A 19,320-nucleotide genomic window follows, 5' to 3' on the forward strand; every position below is an offset into this window, starting at 1 on the left:
CAGTAGAGTTCGAGTCTCAGTTGAAGGAGCCTTATTGTCACCTTCTCTGTAATGTGAAAGAGAGAGAAGAACTTTCTACAGTTTGCAAGTGTTCTCACCCCTGAATATTGCTTCTTGATTTACAAGCCCCTTAAACATAAATTATTTAGCTAGATTTTTTCTGCCTTACTAGATAATGTAATAAATGCAACATACACTCAGATGTTTCCTGCTTATGATATCTGATAAAAAGATGCATTTCTTGTGTGACAAAATTATTTCTATAGCAAGGATTATGTTTCATTACTGTCCAACAAAGATAGAGCTACAAGGGTGTTGTAGGACGCTGGCATACCCACCAACACAGTCTTTATTTCTTATTTGTTACTTCTTGCATGAGTACTGTTTATATTTATAAAGGGATCTTTTTCAGCCTTATATCTATTTTAATTTTTTTTTTAAACTAAAGCTAGAGGTTTTGGACCGCAATTCAAACACAAAGGGAGCAAATTATGTAATCATTGATTTATGTGGGGCCTTGACAATTGTTCTGTTTAGGAATGTTGCATTTAATGTAGCTCAAAAAACTATTTAAAGAAAAGTACTTGGACATGGATGTTTTGCTTTCAGTTTTCAAAAATTAAAGAGATAATGACTTTACAATTGAAACAATTTTTGTCAATGTCATCAGCCTCATACCACATGCCATTTAGTTTCTTTACACAAAAGACAGATTCTGTAGTAAGGGTTGTAAGATGTAGAGAAATAAAAGAGACCCTGCAGTGCCAAAAAGCTGAAGAGCACTTACTGACCAATATTTGTCAGGGTGTACAAAGTCATTGATGAAGATAATGTAGATGGTGAGTGGAAAGTAAGAAATTATGAATGAAGAGGAGATCTTTTAAGCTAGTTGGCAAAGTACCAAAAAGTAAGAGAAAGAAGTTCTGATTGTGGAAACTTAAAAACACAGAGAGTAAGGTTCTGATGCCTGAAGAGCTGAGATTTTGAAGTTGCTGAGGAGTATGAGAAAGAAGGAAAGAAGCATGGATGACAATTTCCTCACTGGTGAAAGCAGTTATTACCATGATAGTTACAGAACAGTAAAAAAGGATTTTTTTCCAAGACAGGAAAGACTGATAATGTGATTAGTATATGTGAACCAGCTGGTGTCTCCTTTGGAGAGGAAGATGGGTGAAATTAAAAGATTCCCTCTTATTCTTAAGCTTGTGTTGTTTATTGCAGTATATAAAAATATTAATGCATTACACTTAGAAGCTTTTATACATGTGGTTTATGTCATCAAAGACTGCCTTGCTTGAATTTCACTAATAGATGCTAGTGCATGTTATAATATTTTCTTTTAAACAAATGATCCCTCACTCTAGAAAATGAGAAAATTCGAAAACTGTTTCCTCTCTCCCTGTCAGGTTATCTATATCTTATCTGAAGTAAATTTTCTGATATATCCCAGTGTTATAAACCATATTTAATATTGTATCTGAATTAATTTCTAGCTGTTGAGAAACCAGAGATTTTCTGCCTCCTTTCATCATGCAGTGGAAACAGTTGTTAATATGCTAATGCCACACATCACTCAGAAGTACAGAGACAATCCAGAGGCTTCAAAAAATGCAAACCACAGCCTGGCTGCCTTTATAAAAGTAGGTACACAAGAGGTTTGGACTCTGTGGTTATTCTTTCAATAATATCGCTTCTGTATGGATGTTATGAAATCTTAAAGCCAACTCATATAAAGCTGAACATGCATAAAGCCTTTTAAATATAGTTTTATGTCCATGTTAAAATGCTTTGAAGTATGATTTACATCTTCTGTAAACGAGATGACATCCGTTCAGAAATTTGGTAATTTAAGAAATGAATTTGTATTTTATTAAAAATGTATTTTGCTTTTTGTTTTTTGTTCCTTTAAAAATATCATCTGGGTTGCCTTCAGATCCTGCAAAAGTTTTCAGCAGTGCTTTGTTTGAATGCATTTTATTTCACTGTCTTTCATTTTTCAGCCAATAATATCTACAAGGGATAAAAAAGGATGGGATCTGAAATAGATAAAACTTCTAGTGGCATGACATTTTCATTTCTGGCAAGATTCTTTTCAAACTGCTTTTTATATGTGATTTATGATCAGCACTCCTAAGGGAAAATTTGATATTCATATATAATATACATACATTGTATATGTGTATACATGTATTTAGTTTACTTGTTTTATTGTTTTTTATATTCAAACTGAAATGTCAATAATGTGTTTCAAAAATAAACTTGTTAAATACAGAAATATAATTACTGAATGCAGAGAAAGTAGTAAATCAATTCTATTTTGGTTTTGCTTGTTCTCCCCAGAGGTGTTTCACTTTTATGGATAGAGGCTTTGTTTTCAAGCAGATCAATAACTACATCAGTTGCTTTGCCCCAGGAGATCCAAAGGTACTCAGTGTTTTTCAGCAAGCTGTTTTTAAGTGTTGTCTCTTCTTGATGCATGGGGATAAAGTCCTGCATTAAGTCTTTTCCCAGTTACACTAGAAATCCCTGCTCTGTGCCTACAGCATTGTTTTTTCCATCAAAGCAGTGTTTCCTGTTTTGATTCCCATCTTCAGGTGCAATTTTGCCACACTAGAGTGTGTGAATCTCAGAAGTAGTGGGGTGTGGGCGTGCCACCCTAAGCAGAAATTTTAAGCATGAGTGCAGGAAGTCTGAAGTTGGAAGAGTTGATACTGAATATTGTAAGCTACATGTACTGGAGTGGGGAAAGCATGTATCAGATACCCAAAGAGATTCTGCTGTGTGTCCAAACTTTTCTTACATCAATACATAATAGGGCTGTAAACTTTGGACAATGGAAACAGTAAATAGGAACAGTTGTTAAGTATGAGTTATTCTGGATTTATTTTGTGCTGACATGTGGAACTTTGACAGGTCTATATCTAACATAGTGCAAAGCTGAAATGAATCAGCCTTTTGTGTTAGAAATTTGTTTTTAATATGTTATTCAAATCACTGCATCAGTTGTTTAACTTACACTTTTCTTTTTGCAGGCTCTTTTTGAATTCAAATTTGAATTTCTTCGTGTAGTCTGTAATCATGAGCACTATATACCACTAAATCTACCAATGCCATTTGGAAAAGGCAGAGTTCAGAGATACCAAGGTAAATTCTTCCAAAGTAGTAGAAGAATTTATCTTTCTTGTATGTCAGCTTTTTATTGTTAGATGTGTACACTGTGTAACTTCAGGTCTGTGAGATGATGGAAAGCTTGAAATTGTTTAATACAAGTCTAAAGTTTCAGTCCTTTCATTGAAAGTTAAAGGAAGTGCTAGGTAGCAGAGTAATCTTTCCAAAGAGAGACATGGTAAACTCATTTTCATATATTCATTCAGGTTTAAAGGAACTTGAGTAGGTCTGTAGCCCAGTTTTCTGCTTTGATCATGTCACCTTTCTCTAGAAATGCTAATCCTTCCACAGCTGAAGGAAGGATTCCTGTCATTACAGGAAGTTTGTCCATCCCAGGTGCAGAATTTTGCATTATTCCTTGAGAAATTTGATTGCCATTTCTGTAGAATCTAGATTCTTCTGAAATGCAGCTCTGCCCTTTGAGCAAATGGACTGTACCTATCCACAAGCTTCATGAGGGTGTATTCCATCTCCCCTTTCCGGCTGTTGATGAAGTAGTAATAAGTAGGATGGTCCTTGTGAAACTCCTCTTGCAGCTGTTTCCAAGCAGGGTACAAACCATTAACCTCCAACTTTGAGCCCAGTGATCCACATAGTTATTTTTCACATTTGGGTGTCTCTTCACCTAGACTGAAATGTCCCAGCTTGGATACAATGACCATATCAACATCTGCTATTCTCCCCTTACAACAGTTTAGTCTTAAAACATGATTTAATATTTAAAAATTTATTTTGGCCATTCCCAGTCACACTCTTCTCCTTCACTTGCTGAAAGGTGACTTCACCATGGCTTAACAAAGGTAATAGTGAGCAATCTGACCTGATCCTTATCCACTGGCACTAATTGTCTTTCTTGAAGATAGTTTCTGGAATGTTAAGGCCTGAGTCTCATGTCAGAGAAGGATAAAATGACAAAGCTATGGAGTACTTCAGCCTTACCCGAGCCTACTGTCTTTAAATCACAATCCCCATTTAGCAAATATCCTATGTTTCCCTTATTCAGGGGTTTAATGCTCATGTAGTGGTAAAAGCTTTTCTTGTTTTCATTGATGTCCATTACCAGTTTCAGCTGGAGCTGAGCTTTGGCTTTCCTGGCACTCTCCCTGAATACTTCTGTATCCCTCATTTGCAGCTCATTCTTGCTTCCACTTTGTGGGGTGGCGTTTTGTTGGTTTTTTTGGTTTTGGGTTTTTTTTTTTTTGGTGTGGGTAGGAGCTCAGTCATGAAAGTTCTGTGCAGCCCAGCTGGGTTCCTGGTACATCCAGTCTTGTGCCAAAACAAGTCATATGTTTGCTATTGCTTCTGTGGCGGTGAAGACACATTAATTTCTTCCAGGCACTGAACTACAGCAGAAATCACTAAACAGAAGCAAGGAAGGTGCTTTTACAAGGAACAAGTAAACCTGCCTAACATATTTTTGTAGAATAGGCTATTTTTCCTGAAATATTTATTCAGTACACTCTGCTAGTTAGTTAAGTTGAATATCACTAATTAACACTTTCCTCAGGGTTGAGCAAGAGAAAGCAAGATTTGAGACCACAAGCTGAAGAGCTGCTTAGAACCTCTTTTGTCTTTGGCTTTTTCAGCCTTTGGGAGTGTCTTGGATAATAACACTGCATAAATATTTTCATAGAAAAGAGAGACTATGAGCTGATGGCTTAGGGAACCTTAGAAAATAGCAAACCCAGAGAAGACAGTGTTTCTGATTGCACATAGAAGAAGAGTATAAATTGCTCCCTGAGAGCTAGGAGTTCAGCCAGGAAAGAAGACCTTTATAAGAAATGTTTCTGGCTCTGTTTTGCTGTGTTGAGCAAAAGATATCTCAGGTGATGTGGCTGGCTCTTAAGTGTGTTACAGGAATGCCTGTAGAGTGTCTGTATAATGGCTGTGCTGTCTCAGATCTGCTTCTCTCTGACTTGAGGGATTGCCTTACTGAGAGGGTTCTTTGGAAAATGAAAGTGCTTTGAGATTAGCATCTCGTTTGTGATCACTGTATTGAGCAATGACAGGGAACATGAGAAACTCTTCTACACCTCCTCAGCTGACATTGTAAACATACATGTTCTAATAAATGAGCCCTTCAAGCTGAAGTTTCTCTAAAGATGTCATACACTCAGTACATAAATAAACTGGATTATTTTATTACACAAAATGTACTTTACAGAAGGAGCAGTTTGACTTTGCTGTGTCTGATGTGCTGGGTTTTACTTCAGCCTTAAGTTGATTGGTAAATTGATTTAAATAAAACCATTCCTTATGTGAAATTTGTATTTTACTTCCAGACCTTCAGCTGGACTATTCATTAACTGATGAATTCTGTAAAAATCACTTCTTGGTTGGACTGCTTTTAAGGGAGGTGGGCAATGCCTTACAAGAATTCAGAGATGTGAGGCAGATTGCCATCAGTGTGCTCAAGAATTTGATGATAAAGCATTCTTTTGATGATAGATATGCTACCAGGGTAAGTCTATTGCTATGCTAGTAGTTCAAAATAATAAAGGTTAGGTGTGCACACGTACAAAGTTTTTTCTTTCATAGAAGAAACCCTTGTTAATTTTCAGCAAAATTATCTCTGCCCAGACTGTAATGAAAACTGTATTGAGACCAATCTGCAAATTCCATCTTTTTACCAAATTAAATGACAAAGCACCTTTTAATATAATTAGGTGTGGATTTGCATTTTAGCACAGTGTACTTTAACTGCTGTGCTTAAAGTAATCAGATTTTTACAAGTGTGTTTCAAGATCTTAATTTCATAAAATATTAGCTCTTAGTATTTTGAAACTGTCCTTCCATCATTTATTATTTATGAAATGGGTATAAGAAAACTACAAGTCGTGGTGGTAAATTTTGAGTGATTTTTAATTTTCTGACTCTTTTTAACATCAGCAGTACTGTGGGGAAGCCAAAAAAATTTTAATGAAAGGTATCATTAACTCATCGAGCTAACATAACATTAATTTACTTGGTTAGTCTTAGCTGAAATGACATTAATTTTTGGAGTTTTTCTGCATTTTATTCAGACAGTAAATAAAATTTGCTGATCTTTTGTAAATTAGAATGAAATACAATGATGATCCCTGCTTTTGCCATTTATAAATGTAAGCTCAGGCTTGGCAAATATTTATTAAATGTTTTTGTTTTTTTTTTTTTAATTTAGGAGTGAATAGATTAAAACTAGTTGGTGATGAAAAATTAAAACTGTAGTTTTTTAATGAACTGTTAAACTCTATTTAGGGCCATCAAGCAAGAATAGCCACTATGTATTTGCCACTCTTTGGTCTGCTCATAGAAAATGTTCAGCGGATCAATGTGAAAGATGTGTCTCCATTTCCTGTTAATCCTTCCAGCAATGTGAGTGACAATTTTTGTTTAGTATTCTCAATTGTTTTTATCATAATTTATTGGTAACCTGTATATGAAACTCTGGCTTCAGAAGCTTCAGAATTCTGCAATTTTTCAGCGCAGTCCAGCACTGAAACAAATGGACCACAGAAAGATTGTTAATTTTCTAGAAATTAGAGAAGAACTTAACCCTAAAGGAGTGTGATTTTGAAAGAGCTATAGTGCAAGAGGGCTACAGGAGAATTAATTAAAATGCAATTTGTGAAGGGTATATATTGATATGGCTGCACACAGCTATTGAATCTGAGATTTAATTATTCATGTATTTTACTTCTGTCCTTATCTTCTTGTGTTCCATTTAGTATTAAGAAAAAAAATCTCCCGAACTCTTCCAACAAGATAAATATTTGGGTGTTTGAATTAAAATAATGTGAGTCTTTTTGAAATATCTGTTTAATAGGGTTTAAAATTCAATTGAATACTCATTTCTTCAATGTTTCCTGAAGTGTCTTAAGTTTTAAGGTATTCCAAGGTTATGCAAGTATGTGAACATCTCCATTCTTTTGAGCATATTTAGTAGAAATTAAATTTTAAGGAAGAAATATGTAACAAATATTTCTCTAGAAGGCAGGTCATATTCACTAAGTCCTTAATATAGAAAAATAATCACATTTTCCTCTCTTTACCAAACAGAGCACAAAGGATGATGCACCAAGTTTGCCAACTGCAAGTCAGTTAGTAACACCACAAAAATCAGGAAACTCACTGGATAACAACCTTCCTAAAGATCTGTTTGGTGTTATCTCTGGCATTGGTAAGCACTTTAAAAAAGTAAAATAAAATAATTAAAGAGGAACTGTTTTGTTTTTTCAGTCTGTACATAAAATCTGTCTTTTGGGATCTTTTGGGGTTTGCTCTTTTACATGAAACTAAAGCTATTTTCTGGAGCAGGGCTGCTTTTTTTCCCTGTCCAAGGTGATAAGATATTAAAAATGGGAATAGTTTGTTGGTTTTTTTTTTTTTTTAATTAAATAGACATGCTTCTTCATGGAAGTGTGTATGTGTTGCTACATATGTTTTTTATGCATGTGTCTACATAGTTGTACATAAGTCTGTGTGTATGTGCTTAGTCACCCTAAGACACATATATACTTTGCTGAAATTCTGGAATAAGTTTGTCTTCATTAAAAATAAGTAAATGGAGTTAATTATTTGCCTTCTTAAAAATATATGGTGATTTTAAAAGTCTGACTGAACTATGGAGTGACTTGTGTGTATTGTTTGAGATTTTTATGTTGTTTGAGGTTGTGGTTTCATTTTCTTTTAGCTTCCCCATACACCACATCAACTCCAAATATTAATAGTGTGAGGAATGCTGACTCAAGAGGCTCTCTTATCAGCACAGACTCAGGAAACAGTCTCCCAGAAAGACACAGTGACAAGAGCAATTCTCTTGACAAGGTAACAAAAAACAAACCAAGATGAATCCTAAAAGTGTATTTTAAAATTTTATCCTAAATCTCATAGAAGTTAACTTCTCTGATCTCCATTGTGAATGGGCTTTCTAGAATAACTTCAAAGCACTATTTTATATAATTTTTTTGTGAAATAATTATCCTGTGAACTCCATTTCCATTGCATTTACTGAGTTGTTTCACAAAAAATGCAAACAGATTTTCAATGTAGAGACAAAAGCAAGCAGTTGTTGTTTCCTTTGCTAGTGAAAGGCACTAGATGAAGTGTATTGAACTGTGCTTGAGAGGATTGAATTCAGTTAGAACAGCTTCTTTGGTTTTCCAAAGATCATCACTCCATCCCTTTCTATGCTCAATATACTTGGCATTTCTAAAATGTTGAGAAAACCAGTTTCTGTGCTTTCTCTGGGTGATTTCTTTTATCTTAGTTTGACTTTTCCAAACCATTTCTTTAAAGCTGTTACAAAGTAGGAGCTCTGGCTGCGGTAGCTATGAGGTATTCAGTCCTGTCTTTCTCGAGGTTGTGTCAATGCTGATCACATTTCATTTCCTTAGCTCTGGTTGTGCAAGTCACATCATGTTGACTTTTTCCCCTTGACCCTGACATGCCTTCGTGGGGCAGAGGGAGAAGCTTCTCAGAAGGCACTCTGCTCATGCTTTGCGCCCAGGTGGAGAAGAAGAGGAGAATTGTCACCCTCCAAAGAAAAACCGTGTCACTATGGATTTTTCACTTCTGACAATCCCAGCTTTGCCAGAGAACATTTTGCATACTACTTTCTCTCTTCAGTTACAAGAAGTATCTGGTTTTTGTGCTTGGTATAGTTAAGCTTCTGAGTGAAGTGTGTGGTCAGTAGTTTTGCCGCTTCTTTGCAACAGTTGAATCTCAAACCCAATATATGCAATTTGACCATGTGAAATATGTTCAAATGTCAAACCTGGGGCGCATGCACGTGATCTAGTTCAAGTATAAAAAATCCAATCAGTTTCAATAACTGCAGAATTTGAGTCTTGGAGTCTTTGATAGAACTGAAAGTTCTTTGGTATTGACCAAGGTAATAAAGAAATACCTTGGTATATACACTGTTGCTAAATGGCAATGCTGTCATCTATTACTTAGTTGTCATGTTGTTGATTACTAATGTGTAGTGTTTTCACCAAGTAAAAGGGTTTTCAAAGGAGTCAACAGCCTTTGAAAATTCTACTCTGGTCTGCCAACTTAGGTAACAGAGGATTTATGTTTTGCATGCTGTTGATATTTTCCCCAAATAATACTTAATCCTGGCTTCTTATTTGTTGCTTTCTGAACTTTCTTTCTAGTAGATCAGTTGTTCAGTGCATGTTATTTCAAAGTTTTTGCTCATTGCTTGATATCATTATAGTGAAGAGCCATGTTTTTGTTCTAATTTTCTTTCAGAATAATCTGTAGTATTATGCTTGTGGAATTAGAATAGACTGGAAGTATATCAATTTCTATTTCAATATGTGTATACTTTATTTATTTAGGTTATTGACATGATTCTAAATGAAGTAGCTATAGTCCTATTTTATCTGTATGTATCTTAAACAGTCTTAGTGGGATTATTACCTAGTGCTCTGGGCAGTTTTTTTAAAGTGTAGGAAACACAATTCTGTTTCTGCTCATCACTCATTGATTGCCTGCCATGGCATCCAAAAAGCTGTAGAGTAGCACCTCCTTGTGCACCAGAGATATTTCAAAATAAACAGTTTTTGAGGTCTTTTTGAGGTCTTTAGAATCTGCAATAATTGAGCTCACAGAAGTGTCCACCTCCTCCTAAATTACAGTAACTTCTGGCTATTCATCATAGTTTCACATTCAGTTTCACTGTGCATCCATTCAATGACTAGTATGTGATTTACACATTTACTGGTATCAGATTCACAGATTGGTTTAGGACAGGAATTCTTTAATGGAACAGAATGCATAAAAAGGGCTCAGCAGTGAATGGCTGCTGTGAAATGTTCCTTCATGGTTAGTGTGTCTCCTGCTTTCAGGTAGGAGTATGCCAGGAAAGGCATACTAATGTTCTAATGTCACTTCTTGCTTTGTTTGTGAAACCAAGTGCTTTTCTCCATTGAGTCTACCTTTGTATTTGTAAATTTTTTACAGTAAGAGTTGTACAGATCAATTATACCAGACTGTTGACTTAACAGAAAACTTATTAAATGTCTGGTTCATTTTCCATTTGCATAAGTGCCGTATTTGATGTGAGAATTAGGCACTATGAAGGGCATAATTTATACTTCAAACAGATATAAATTATTTATGCAGTATATCTATAAAAGCTTCAGACTGAGGATTTTGTAACTCTAGACTGTGTGGAAATTATTCTTTTACAAGTCTCTGCCCAAAGTTCAATTTATATATTTTTACAATTTTTAGTTTTCCATTTTGTTTGGTGGTATACGTTTTGCAAGACCAATTATAGAGCTTTTATCTTTTTGCACAGATGATGGTATTGTGGGTTGCTGATAAACTTCCCACAAGTGCAGGAATTACATTAAAAAATGAAACAGGGAAAGGGTTTTGCTTTTGTTTGGGTTTGTTTGTTTGTGTGTTGGGAGAGGAGGGGAGGGGAAGAGCAAGTTACTTAGTAGCAGTTAGTCTTCCAGAATGCATATTATTGCCCTTCATGTACGTTTTTCTTGAGGTTCTTATATCTTTAAATGGAACAAATTTTGTAGAGGCAGGCCTGTCTACAGTTCAGCAGAAAGTCTCTTGAAAAGCAAAGGAGCATCTATGTATCACCTAACAGTAGCATTTGGTTTTCAAGTATTTGATCTAAGCAGAAGGGGCAGGCTTGATTTCTACAATGTGAGTACCTAGGTATAATTAACTTGTTCAATAATCACTCCTAGGTGACTTTTCCTTTTGCTCCTAGGGGAAAAAAATTATACCTAGAAGGAATTAAAAACAAGCAAAGCAAAGAGGCTTAATTTGGTATACTTGGTGTGTGTTATGTGTGTTTTAGTGGCCTGTCTCTACATGAAACATTTTTGTCTTCATTCTGAAATCCTTTTTCTGCTGCAGGAATTATTACAGCAATTGAAAACAATTTAATTTGTTTTCAGTTTAAGAACTCTTCAACCAAAATGCATCTGTTTGCTTTTCAGAACCAGCAGAGCAGCACTTTAGGAAGTTCTGTTGTTCGATATGACAAACTTGACCAAGCAGAGATCAAAAGTCTGCTCATGTGTTTCCTTCATATTTTAAGAAGCATGTCAGATGGTAGGTAATTCCTCCTGCTTTTTATAAGTTCAAAGTCATTTGCTGGATTTATGCCTGTTATTTCAATAACTTCTCAAAATCAGCAGAATATTTTAGTTGTAGGTACCATGATGTGCTGCATTTTACAAATATGTGTGATCACTCAAATTAAACTCTGACTGGAAACTTGTAAGCATTAAGTACTCATCATTTATTCAAAGTGTGAGGTCAACTAAAGGACTTTTTAAGAAAGTGAACATTTGTGTGTGATGGTACAGTTTGGTTTGTAAAACAGAGGTGAAGAATAATTCATTGTTCTGTAAAAGTGTCTTAGGCTCTGTTCTGCAGAACTTGCTGTATTACAAGGAATCAAATGATTTGATTGTTGTATATATTTCCATTTCTGGAATATGGAGATGTTAGTGCTTCTTCATTCTCCTGGGATGTTTGTGAGATGATCCATTGAATTTTTGAAAGAGTCATGTTATCCTGAAGAAGGTTGCAGAGGTATAGAAATAGGGCATGAATGGCACATCTTACTTGTTTGTTAGGATCATACATCTTGGAATCATCCCTGTCTGTGGTCAAAGAAAAAAATAATTAATTCTAATTTTAAAAAAAGGTTGGGACCCATCTGTAAAGAAGCAGGTTAAAGGACTAACAGTCTGAAATATTTTGAAGTCTTACCTTGTTATAGGGCTGTAGGCACTAGAGGCTACACAAATATTACTGTGTAAAATATGAACTAGGATGGGAATATTATGGGTTATTAATTAATATCATATTGCAGAAGCTCATTTGGAGAATTGATAGGAGCATTTGTATAATCAGTTTTAAGGAAAACTTCAAATAGTAATTGTTATCTTTTATATTGTTAATAATTTTCCTAGATGCATTGTTTACATATTGGAACAAGGCTACAAAATCTGAACTCATGGACTTTTTCACCATTACAGAGTAAGTTTTTGTTGTGCTTGTCATGCAGCTATATGTTTTGCTGTTCTGTGAACAACATGAGTGTGGATATAAGCATGTGTAAATGCTTTTTTGGTTGTTGTTGTTTTGGGTTTTTTTTTAAATAATATTGTCCTGATCTGTTTGGAAGTCCTTAACTTGATGTCCCCAATTGCATGTCTGTCCAAGTCCATGATAGTCTCTGGAATCAGGCTATCCAGAAGGGATCTCAGGAGGTTCTTGAACAAGAAGCAGTGCTCAGAGTATTGCAGTGCTCATGGAGGAGGAACCAACTGTCTTGATACCCTTCTGCATTCAACTGTGTCTTCTAACATCAGCTGTTCCATAGCAAATACATGGTTGTGTAGCAAAACTGATTGAATTGCATAACTTCAGAACTTTGCTCCTAGCATTCCTCATGTGTCCTCTGCTATTCCCTAAGGGAATAGGTGCAGGATGAGTCCAGTATTCCAGTATGACTCCACTAGTCTAAAAGACAAGATCTCAGAAGGGGGAGTTGAGGTTATTTTGTGCTCAGAATGACAAGTTTGGGGAAGGCAAACACCATTGTGCCCAGGCAGGTTGGAGGCAGCTGAGCTACTCAAGGTCTCAGGAAAAAATGAATCTGAGTTGAAGAGGCAGTGAGGCAGTCTGTGCTCTCATTCTCAGCTGGCACATGGAAGACAGAGCCTGAAACTGGCTTTCCTTTTGGCTTTACACTTTAGAGAAGAACTTTTAGAATATCTTATTGGATCAACAAGGATGTTGTGTTGTTTTCTGTATTATTGGAATAAAGGTTTAAAGTGTGAAAAGAGTAAAATAAAATCAGTATTACAGCTCCACACACACCACTTCTCTTGATTTGAAAATACGACTTCTAGTTAATTAGTCATTAGTGTTGTGCACTTACTGGTAATATAGATTACTTTTTTAATGAAAATTTTGTGTTGTTAATTTGTCTTTGTCATCATCTTGTTATAAAAGCATATTCCCTTTTGAAAATAGTTCTAACAGAAACCCTGTTGTTATCCTGGAATTTGGAGACCTTAAATAAAACCCAACAAAACAAAAACACCAATTTGTAGCTAAGTGAGTTTAGGCTGGGGTGGGGGGAAGCAAAATGTTTTGCCCCTGTTTTGAACACTTGCACACAATTTACAAAATTTGTGTGAATAGGCAATGTCTGGTTATCTCTTTGCTTCCCTCTTCCACATTAGTTGCCCTGTCTTGTTGTCCATTTGTAGATAACTGACACATTTACCTTTTCTTGGCTTGGAGTTGGAAGGGAATTTTAAGGCTAGAAATAAAGAACTTTTATGATGCAAGAGTCTAAAGTTAACAATAATTGTTGTATAATTCCAGTGTACATAAATCTAGAAAAGGTTTTTTTAAATGTGTCTTCTCTGACTTGTGTTCTCTGCAGAGTGTGCTTACATCAGTTCCAGTACATGGGGAAACGATACATAGCCAGGTACTGTGTGGAATTTAAATTTCACTGTCTTGTTTGTTAATAACTGCACTGTGTGAGATATGCCTTGACCCTCTGTAACAAACAAATTGCACAAGTAGAAGAGTTATTGTGGAATGATACATAAGATTTTGAAGTAAGTAGCTGGTTACCATATTAACAAATCTGTATCCTGTCTGGAAGTCTGGTATTTGTTTAAGAATGTTCTGTGAGCTGTTTTTTAATGATGACTTTAGAATCCATCCCTTAAATGCTATCTTTTACAGCATTTTTTCCTTGAAATAATGTCATTGGGAAAGAAATTTGATAATGTTTTGTTTACTCAGTTGGCCATAAAACCATGTAAATTGAAATGTTTTAGAAATTTCATATATTTAGTGTCTTTACTTGACGGTAAGTAGTGAACATTCCAACACTGCTGTTGTTAAATTTGAAGTCTGAAGAAAATCTGTGGAAGTCAGAAACTAGTATTAATTTATTTTTATATCTTTGCATTAATTTTTTTTAATACAAAGTGTTTTTTAATGGAGTAAGAGATACCAACTTCTTTAGGCCTTACGCTGTGGTTGACATGGTAAAAGTGTAATAATTAAACTGATGTGGTTAAAATACTGGCCCTTTTGAACTCAGTGAGAAATTTGTTGCTGACTTTGGATGGTAATACATTCTAACTGTAATGTTAGCTTTTTTGATTTTAATTTAGATAATGTGAATCTTCTACAGACTTGACTCTCTCCTTGGAGATTTTTCTGGGGGGGGGGGAAATGGTTCAAATAACGTAAAAAACTGGAAAATAAATCTGGCTTTCTTAAGCCAGATTTTTGATTGTAATCTTTGTGTTCAAATGTACATCAAACTCTGAATGTACAGGAGTCTATAATTCTCAGGCTTTTTATAAAAGTTCTTCCAACTGCTTTGTTTGATGAGTTTGTAGAGGACACTACTACAGTTCTTTTTTGTTTACTCATCACCTGGTCTGTGTGCTGCATGTTAATGTTGAAAATGCTGAGCTATGGAAAGCATCTGGTGTTGCGAATTGTAAATGTAACTTTCATGTCTTTCACATTGTCACTACACTGAAGTATATCACAGTCAATGCACGTGCTGTTAAAATACACAAATGACAGAGAACGAGAGGGAACAGGGAATTCTGCAGGTCAAGCACTGGTTTTCATTTTTCATCAGCTCTGGTGGTGGTACACAGTAGGAAGTTAGCCTGTACTGATTGCTAACACAGATCACTTTTCTGTTTTCTTCATTTGATTGCTGCAAATTTAACAAAGTCTATGGCTCTTCTCCCTTCCTGCTTGGGTAAGAAGTATATGATACTATCTCAGTTAATTCCTGCTCTCCTGTTGCATGTGTGCTTTCTAATTTTACTGCTGTGTGTCCTAACTTTTTTGCTAATTTTTTTGCAATCAAAATAGAGGATTCAGTTTTGGGTTCTGAATATTTTCAGAATATTTATGTTTGCAAATACCAATTTTTTGGAAACCTCTGAAGTAAATTTAACACTTCAAGAGTGACTGCTTTTGTGCTTTTGCTTTCATGCTTTGAGGTTTTAAGGAAGAGTTTGCTGTGATGCTTTTTTTGAGCTACCTATTTTTGTTTTATAAAGAAAACAGTGAATAGGTTGCATTATAATTCTTTCTATAAAACTTCTTGTGCTTAACTAACAGCACTTCCTGTCTTGCTGCAGTTTGACATGTCTAACTTTTGCTTCTATCCCATTTCACCCATCTTGCAGGAACCAGGAGGGGTTAGGATCCATAGTTCATGATCGAAAATCTCAGACATTGCCTGTTTCCCGTAACAGAACAGGAATGATGCATGCCAGATTGCAGCAGCTGAGCAGCCTGGATAACTCTCTCACTTTTAACCACAGTAAGTCTCATGACATGATAACATCTGTCATCCTCAACCAGTACCACAACACCAGAGACAGGTCCCAGAGCCACACCAGTGCATCCCAATGACTTTTACTGTTCCAGGGCAAACGAGTAGCTGGAAGCAGTCCATGGTCTGTTCTCTGCTTTGTGATAGAGCAATCACTGCTGGGTGGTGCCATAACATGGAGCGTGGTTAACTACAGTCTGTCTTAAAACTGTATTTTAATCTTTTCTTTTAGTTATGTACGCATCACACTTGTGCTGCGCATAGTTACAAAATTGACTTTTTTTTTCTATTTGTTTTATTGAGCTTCAATTTTTTTCTTCTCCTATGTGATCTTATAAATTACTAGTCTCAAATTAAATATATGTATTCTGACCATATCTCCATGTTTTGACATCCCCTGAGGAGAAATAAGTTTCTTAGAATTTCTACAAATATTGCAAGCCCATGATTTAGTTTGTCTGGAGGTGAAAAAGCGTCCAATAATGAAGTGATTTTTCTGTTTTCAGTGTGAGAAAGATATCAAGTATTCTTGGAATTTCTGTAGACAATGGTAAGATTTAATCAGGTTGAAGTCAGCTTGTATAGACTGCTGTATTGAAAACTAAATCTGCTTGTGGCCTGTCTTTTTAAACATTCTGCTTCTAAATTGCAATATACTGTATGTAAAGTATTCTAAAGCACCATTTCTCAAATTTCAGCTTCAAAAAACAATGAAACTGGTTGACTAATTCAATAAAATACAACACTGGTATTGAAGAGTTGTGTGCAGTAAAACTTGAGTTAACTGTATTTGCACTGTGTTCATTCTTTGATTTCTCAAGGCATATCTAACTGTCCCTTAAAATCTTTTAGCTCTTTTGCTGTAATATAAAGCAAAATTTAGCCTAATTGCACAAGACTTATCACATTGTCTTGTGTAAAAGTGAAAAAAAAATCCCACAAAACCTCTCTATTCATAAATGCATTGTCACATCTGTTTAAATGTAAGAAATGGAATTGCCTGCTTTTAAAATGACAACTATGTGAAAATTACTTTTTTTTTCCCTTGCAATCAGTCTGCTACTGCTGTATTGTCATAGTTTCTGCATGGTTGTTGATACAGAAAAGAAAGCCTTTACACTACGTAGCTACACATTTGGTACAGTATAATAATTTGCAGATAAAGACAGGTTAAAAAAAAAAAACTCTGAGAAACAGATAACATGTCTCTGTGCAAAGAGATTTCATGCTTTCAGAACTTGGCAATTTTTACTGATTTTTTAGGAAACAATGAGCTGAAAGATTTTAAAAAATGCATGCTTATGTAAAAAGAAACTTTCCATTCTTTTCCAACTGAAGGAAATTATGAAGGAAGGTGTCTTATTCAGATAACTTTGTCTAAACTGATAATAGGTGAGGGTTTTTTTAATGGACAGTTAATAAATATCAGGATATTACACATTGTATTGACCAAGGTTTTACAAATCAAAAATATGTTGCTGTAAAAACCACATGAAGTATGAAATTAATTTTTATGTCTTTGTTCTGTTGTTGTTAACTTACAGTTTTGTTTAGTTGTCAGTCTGCCTCTGTCATGTATCCAAAATAGCATTCAGAGCTTGAATAATCTTGCACCTATTTTGTGTGGGATACATAAAGAGAGGAAGTGTCTGGTGGAAATAGTTGCTTTACTTGTTTCTAAAATCAAGATTCTTTGGCAAGATAGTTGTCTATTAGTGTAAATTATAAACTTATTTTCTCCCTTTCTAACCACCTAAGCTAGAAATGAAACTGAAATACCTTTTCCATATATACCTTTTCAATACCTATCGTACCTGAAAGGTATGATGCCTTTCATCTCTGAGAAATTTCAGTGTAGTTTTGTGCTTAAAGAAAGAATGTATAAATCTGAAGAAACTGGTGGTTATGAGTATATATGTGTAGTTCAGAGAGGGAAGCAAGAAGGTGCAGAAAGAAGTGGCCTGGTGTCATTACAAAAGAGTTTGGCATTGCTTCTGTTCTTTACTTGATCTCAACAAGTTTGTCATCCTTGTGATTGATTTAGTGATGCTAAGTTGTTTGTAAATCTGACATATAAACATGACCCAGACCAAATGTTTATAAAGCAGCCCAATCACATTTGTCAATCTGGTGCTTCATGACCAGTGTTAGGGAACAGAAGTGACACATTATTATCAGTGCTGAGGCAGGATATGTTTTTAAAATTATTTAAGTTCACTGTGGAGCTAGAAGTGATAGAATGTTTTTATTAAATATGAAGATATTGCAATGTATTGCTGCAAGAGCAGAATTCATTACTGGGGTGGTAAATTGCATATAAGTATGGGATTGTATTCCTTCAACTCTTACTATTTTGTATTTATATCCTGGTTGACTTGTGATTAACTTTGAGACCATTGTAACATCACTAAATTGCCAAAACTTCATATTTTCAGCTGTAACTTCATCCTACTGCAGTACTTACCACAATATATGTGTGTATAAATGTGTGTATATATATATATAACTGTGTAGCTTTATATATATATATACACATTTGTGTCTACATGCACATATATATGAAATATCACATAGTTTTTAACTGCTGTTTAATGCTTCTGTTGTTGAAATTCTTACTTAATATATTTTATAGTCCTGTGCAAATTATGTTAGAATAATTGTCTGACCATATTTGAAACTATTTAAATGCATATGATTTTTTTTCCTGTATTGAATACTAACTTCTGTCAGGCTTTTTACTTGTTAATCTTTTCCTAGTTCAGCAAGTCTTTTGGAAATAAGAAACATTTAAATGAGTGTATCCAGCACTTACACTTCATTTGGAATTTCTGTAGGCTATGGCCATTCAGATGCAGATGTCCTTCACCAGTCTTTACTTGAAGCAAATGTTGCCACCGAAGTTTGCATTACAATTCTGGACACTCTGTCATTATTCACAATGGCTTTTAAGGTTTGTTCATGTCTTGGTGTTAACTTCTCTCCTAAGTATCTTTGAGAAGAAATACTTTTAAAAACTATTTTTTAAATTACATTTTTATAGTCTAGTTAAATAGCATTGCTATTCTTAGCTTCTCTAGCATTGTATTTTATTATTACGATGTAAGACTGATAATATCTCACAGCAAAATGCTTTGGCTTCAGCTGCACATCATACACCAGCAGTAATCTATGGGAAAAGCTCCTTCCTCAGCCTAACTTAAAAATAGTTCTAGGAGCTTTAGTGTCTATCTAATATTAGTGGTAAAAGTGGCTTTTAAAGGCCATGTGAGGTGAAAGATCTATGGCAAAACCATAATTGGATACTCTCAGACTTTCATATTGAGCTTGGCTGCTTATTATCATAATGCACTCCTTAATAGTGATTTGTGTATTCCTCTTCTGTAACTTTTTTCCATTTGTCCACTAATAAGTCTTCTTTTAGTTGTATCAGTTGCTGTCGCTCTCCTGTGGAATTTTTATATAGCACACCACTTACTTACCCCTCTTGGCTGTTTTTCTGAGGTTTTCCAGACTTTAAAATCGAAGCCATAAAAAGGAGAGATCATAACTCTAGCTTGTTTCTCCTTAATTGGGGCAGTGTATCCAGATTCTTGCTTGAAGATTCAAATTTAGTGTCTTATCTTTAATCTAGTTATGAAAACATGAGCTTATTTACAATAAGCTTCCTTTTTTCCTGGTAATTAATTTAGTAGAGTTTAGAGCCAGTTCTGTCTACAGATCTGGTTACAGAATTGAAAATTAATAAACTAGCTAAAAAGGTTTTTTTAAAGAGGAATGAACACTATTCC

At 34.9% G+C, this 19,320-nt stretch overlaps 1 protein-coding gene across 14 annotated transcripts in view; it reads left to right on the forward strand.

Moving 5' to 3' along the window:
- DOCK9 (dedicator of cytokinesis 9) overlaps window positions 1-19,320 on the forward strand; it is a 113,542-nt gene that overhangs the window by 75,278 nt on the left and 18,944 nt on the right. For 5 of the 14 annotated variants that reach the window (XR_010440098.1, XM_064712299.1, XM_064712287.1 and 2 more), the window contains exons 28-39: window positions 1,494-1,640; window positions 2,341-2,424; window positions 3,033-3,144; window positions 5,451-5,629; window positions 6,406-6,522; window positions 7,207-7,327; window positions 7,841-7,974; window positions 11,121-11,235; window positions 12,105-12,171; window positions 13,592-13,639; window positions 15,384-15,520; window positions 18,367-18,482. Coding sequence is in view for 13 of the 14 variants with exons in the window: in XM_064712299.1 (XP_064568369.1) it covers window positions 1,494-1,640; window positions 2,341-2,424; window positions 3,033-3,144; window positions 5,451-5,629; window positions 6,406-6,522; window positions 7,207-7,327; window positions 7,841-7,974; window positions 11,121-11,235; window positions 12,105-12,171; window positions 13,592-13,639; window positions 15,384-15,520; window positions 18,367-18,482 (1,377 nt within the window). In the remaining variant the exon portion in view is untranslated. Of the gene's footprint in view, window positions 1-1,493; window positions 1,641-2,340; window positions 2,425-3,032; window positions 3,145-5,450; window positions 5,630-6,405; window positions 6,523-7,206; window positions 7,328-7,840; window positions 7,975-11,120; window positions 11,236-12,104; window positions 12,172-13,591; window positions 13,640-15,383; window positions 15,521-16,038; window positions 16,083-18,366; window positions 18,483-19,320 lie in introns of all 14 variants that reach the window. The other 9 variants (XM_064712328.1, XM_064712348.1, XM_064712312.1 and 6 more) reach the window with 2 other exon arrangements.

The sequence above is a fragment of the Zonotrichia leucophrys genome, chromosome 1 (assembly GCF_028769735.1).
Source record: "Zonotrichia leucophrys gambelii isolate GWCS_2022_RI chromosome 1, RI_Zleu_2.0, whole genome shotgun sequence".
NCBI classification, from domain to species: Eukaryota; Metazoa; Chordata; class Aves; order Passeriformes; family Passerellidae; genus Zonotrichia; species Zonotrichia leucophrys.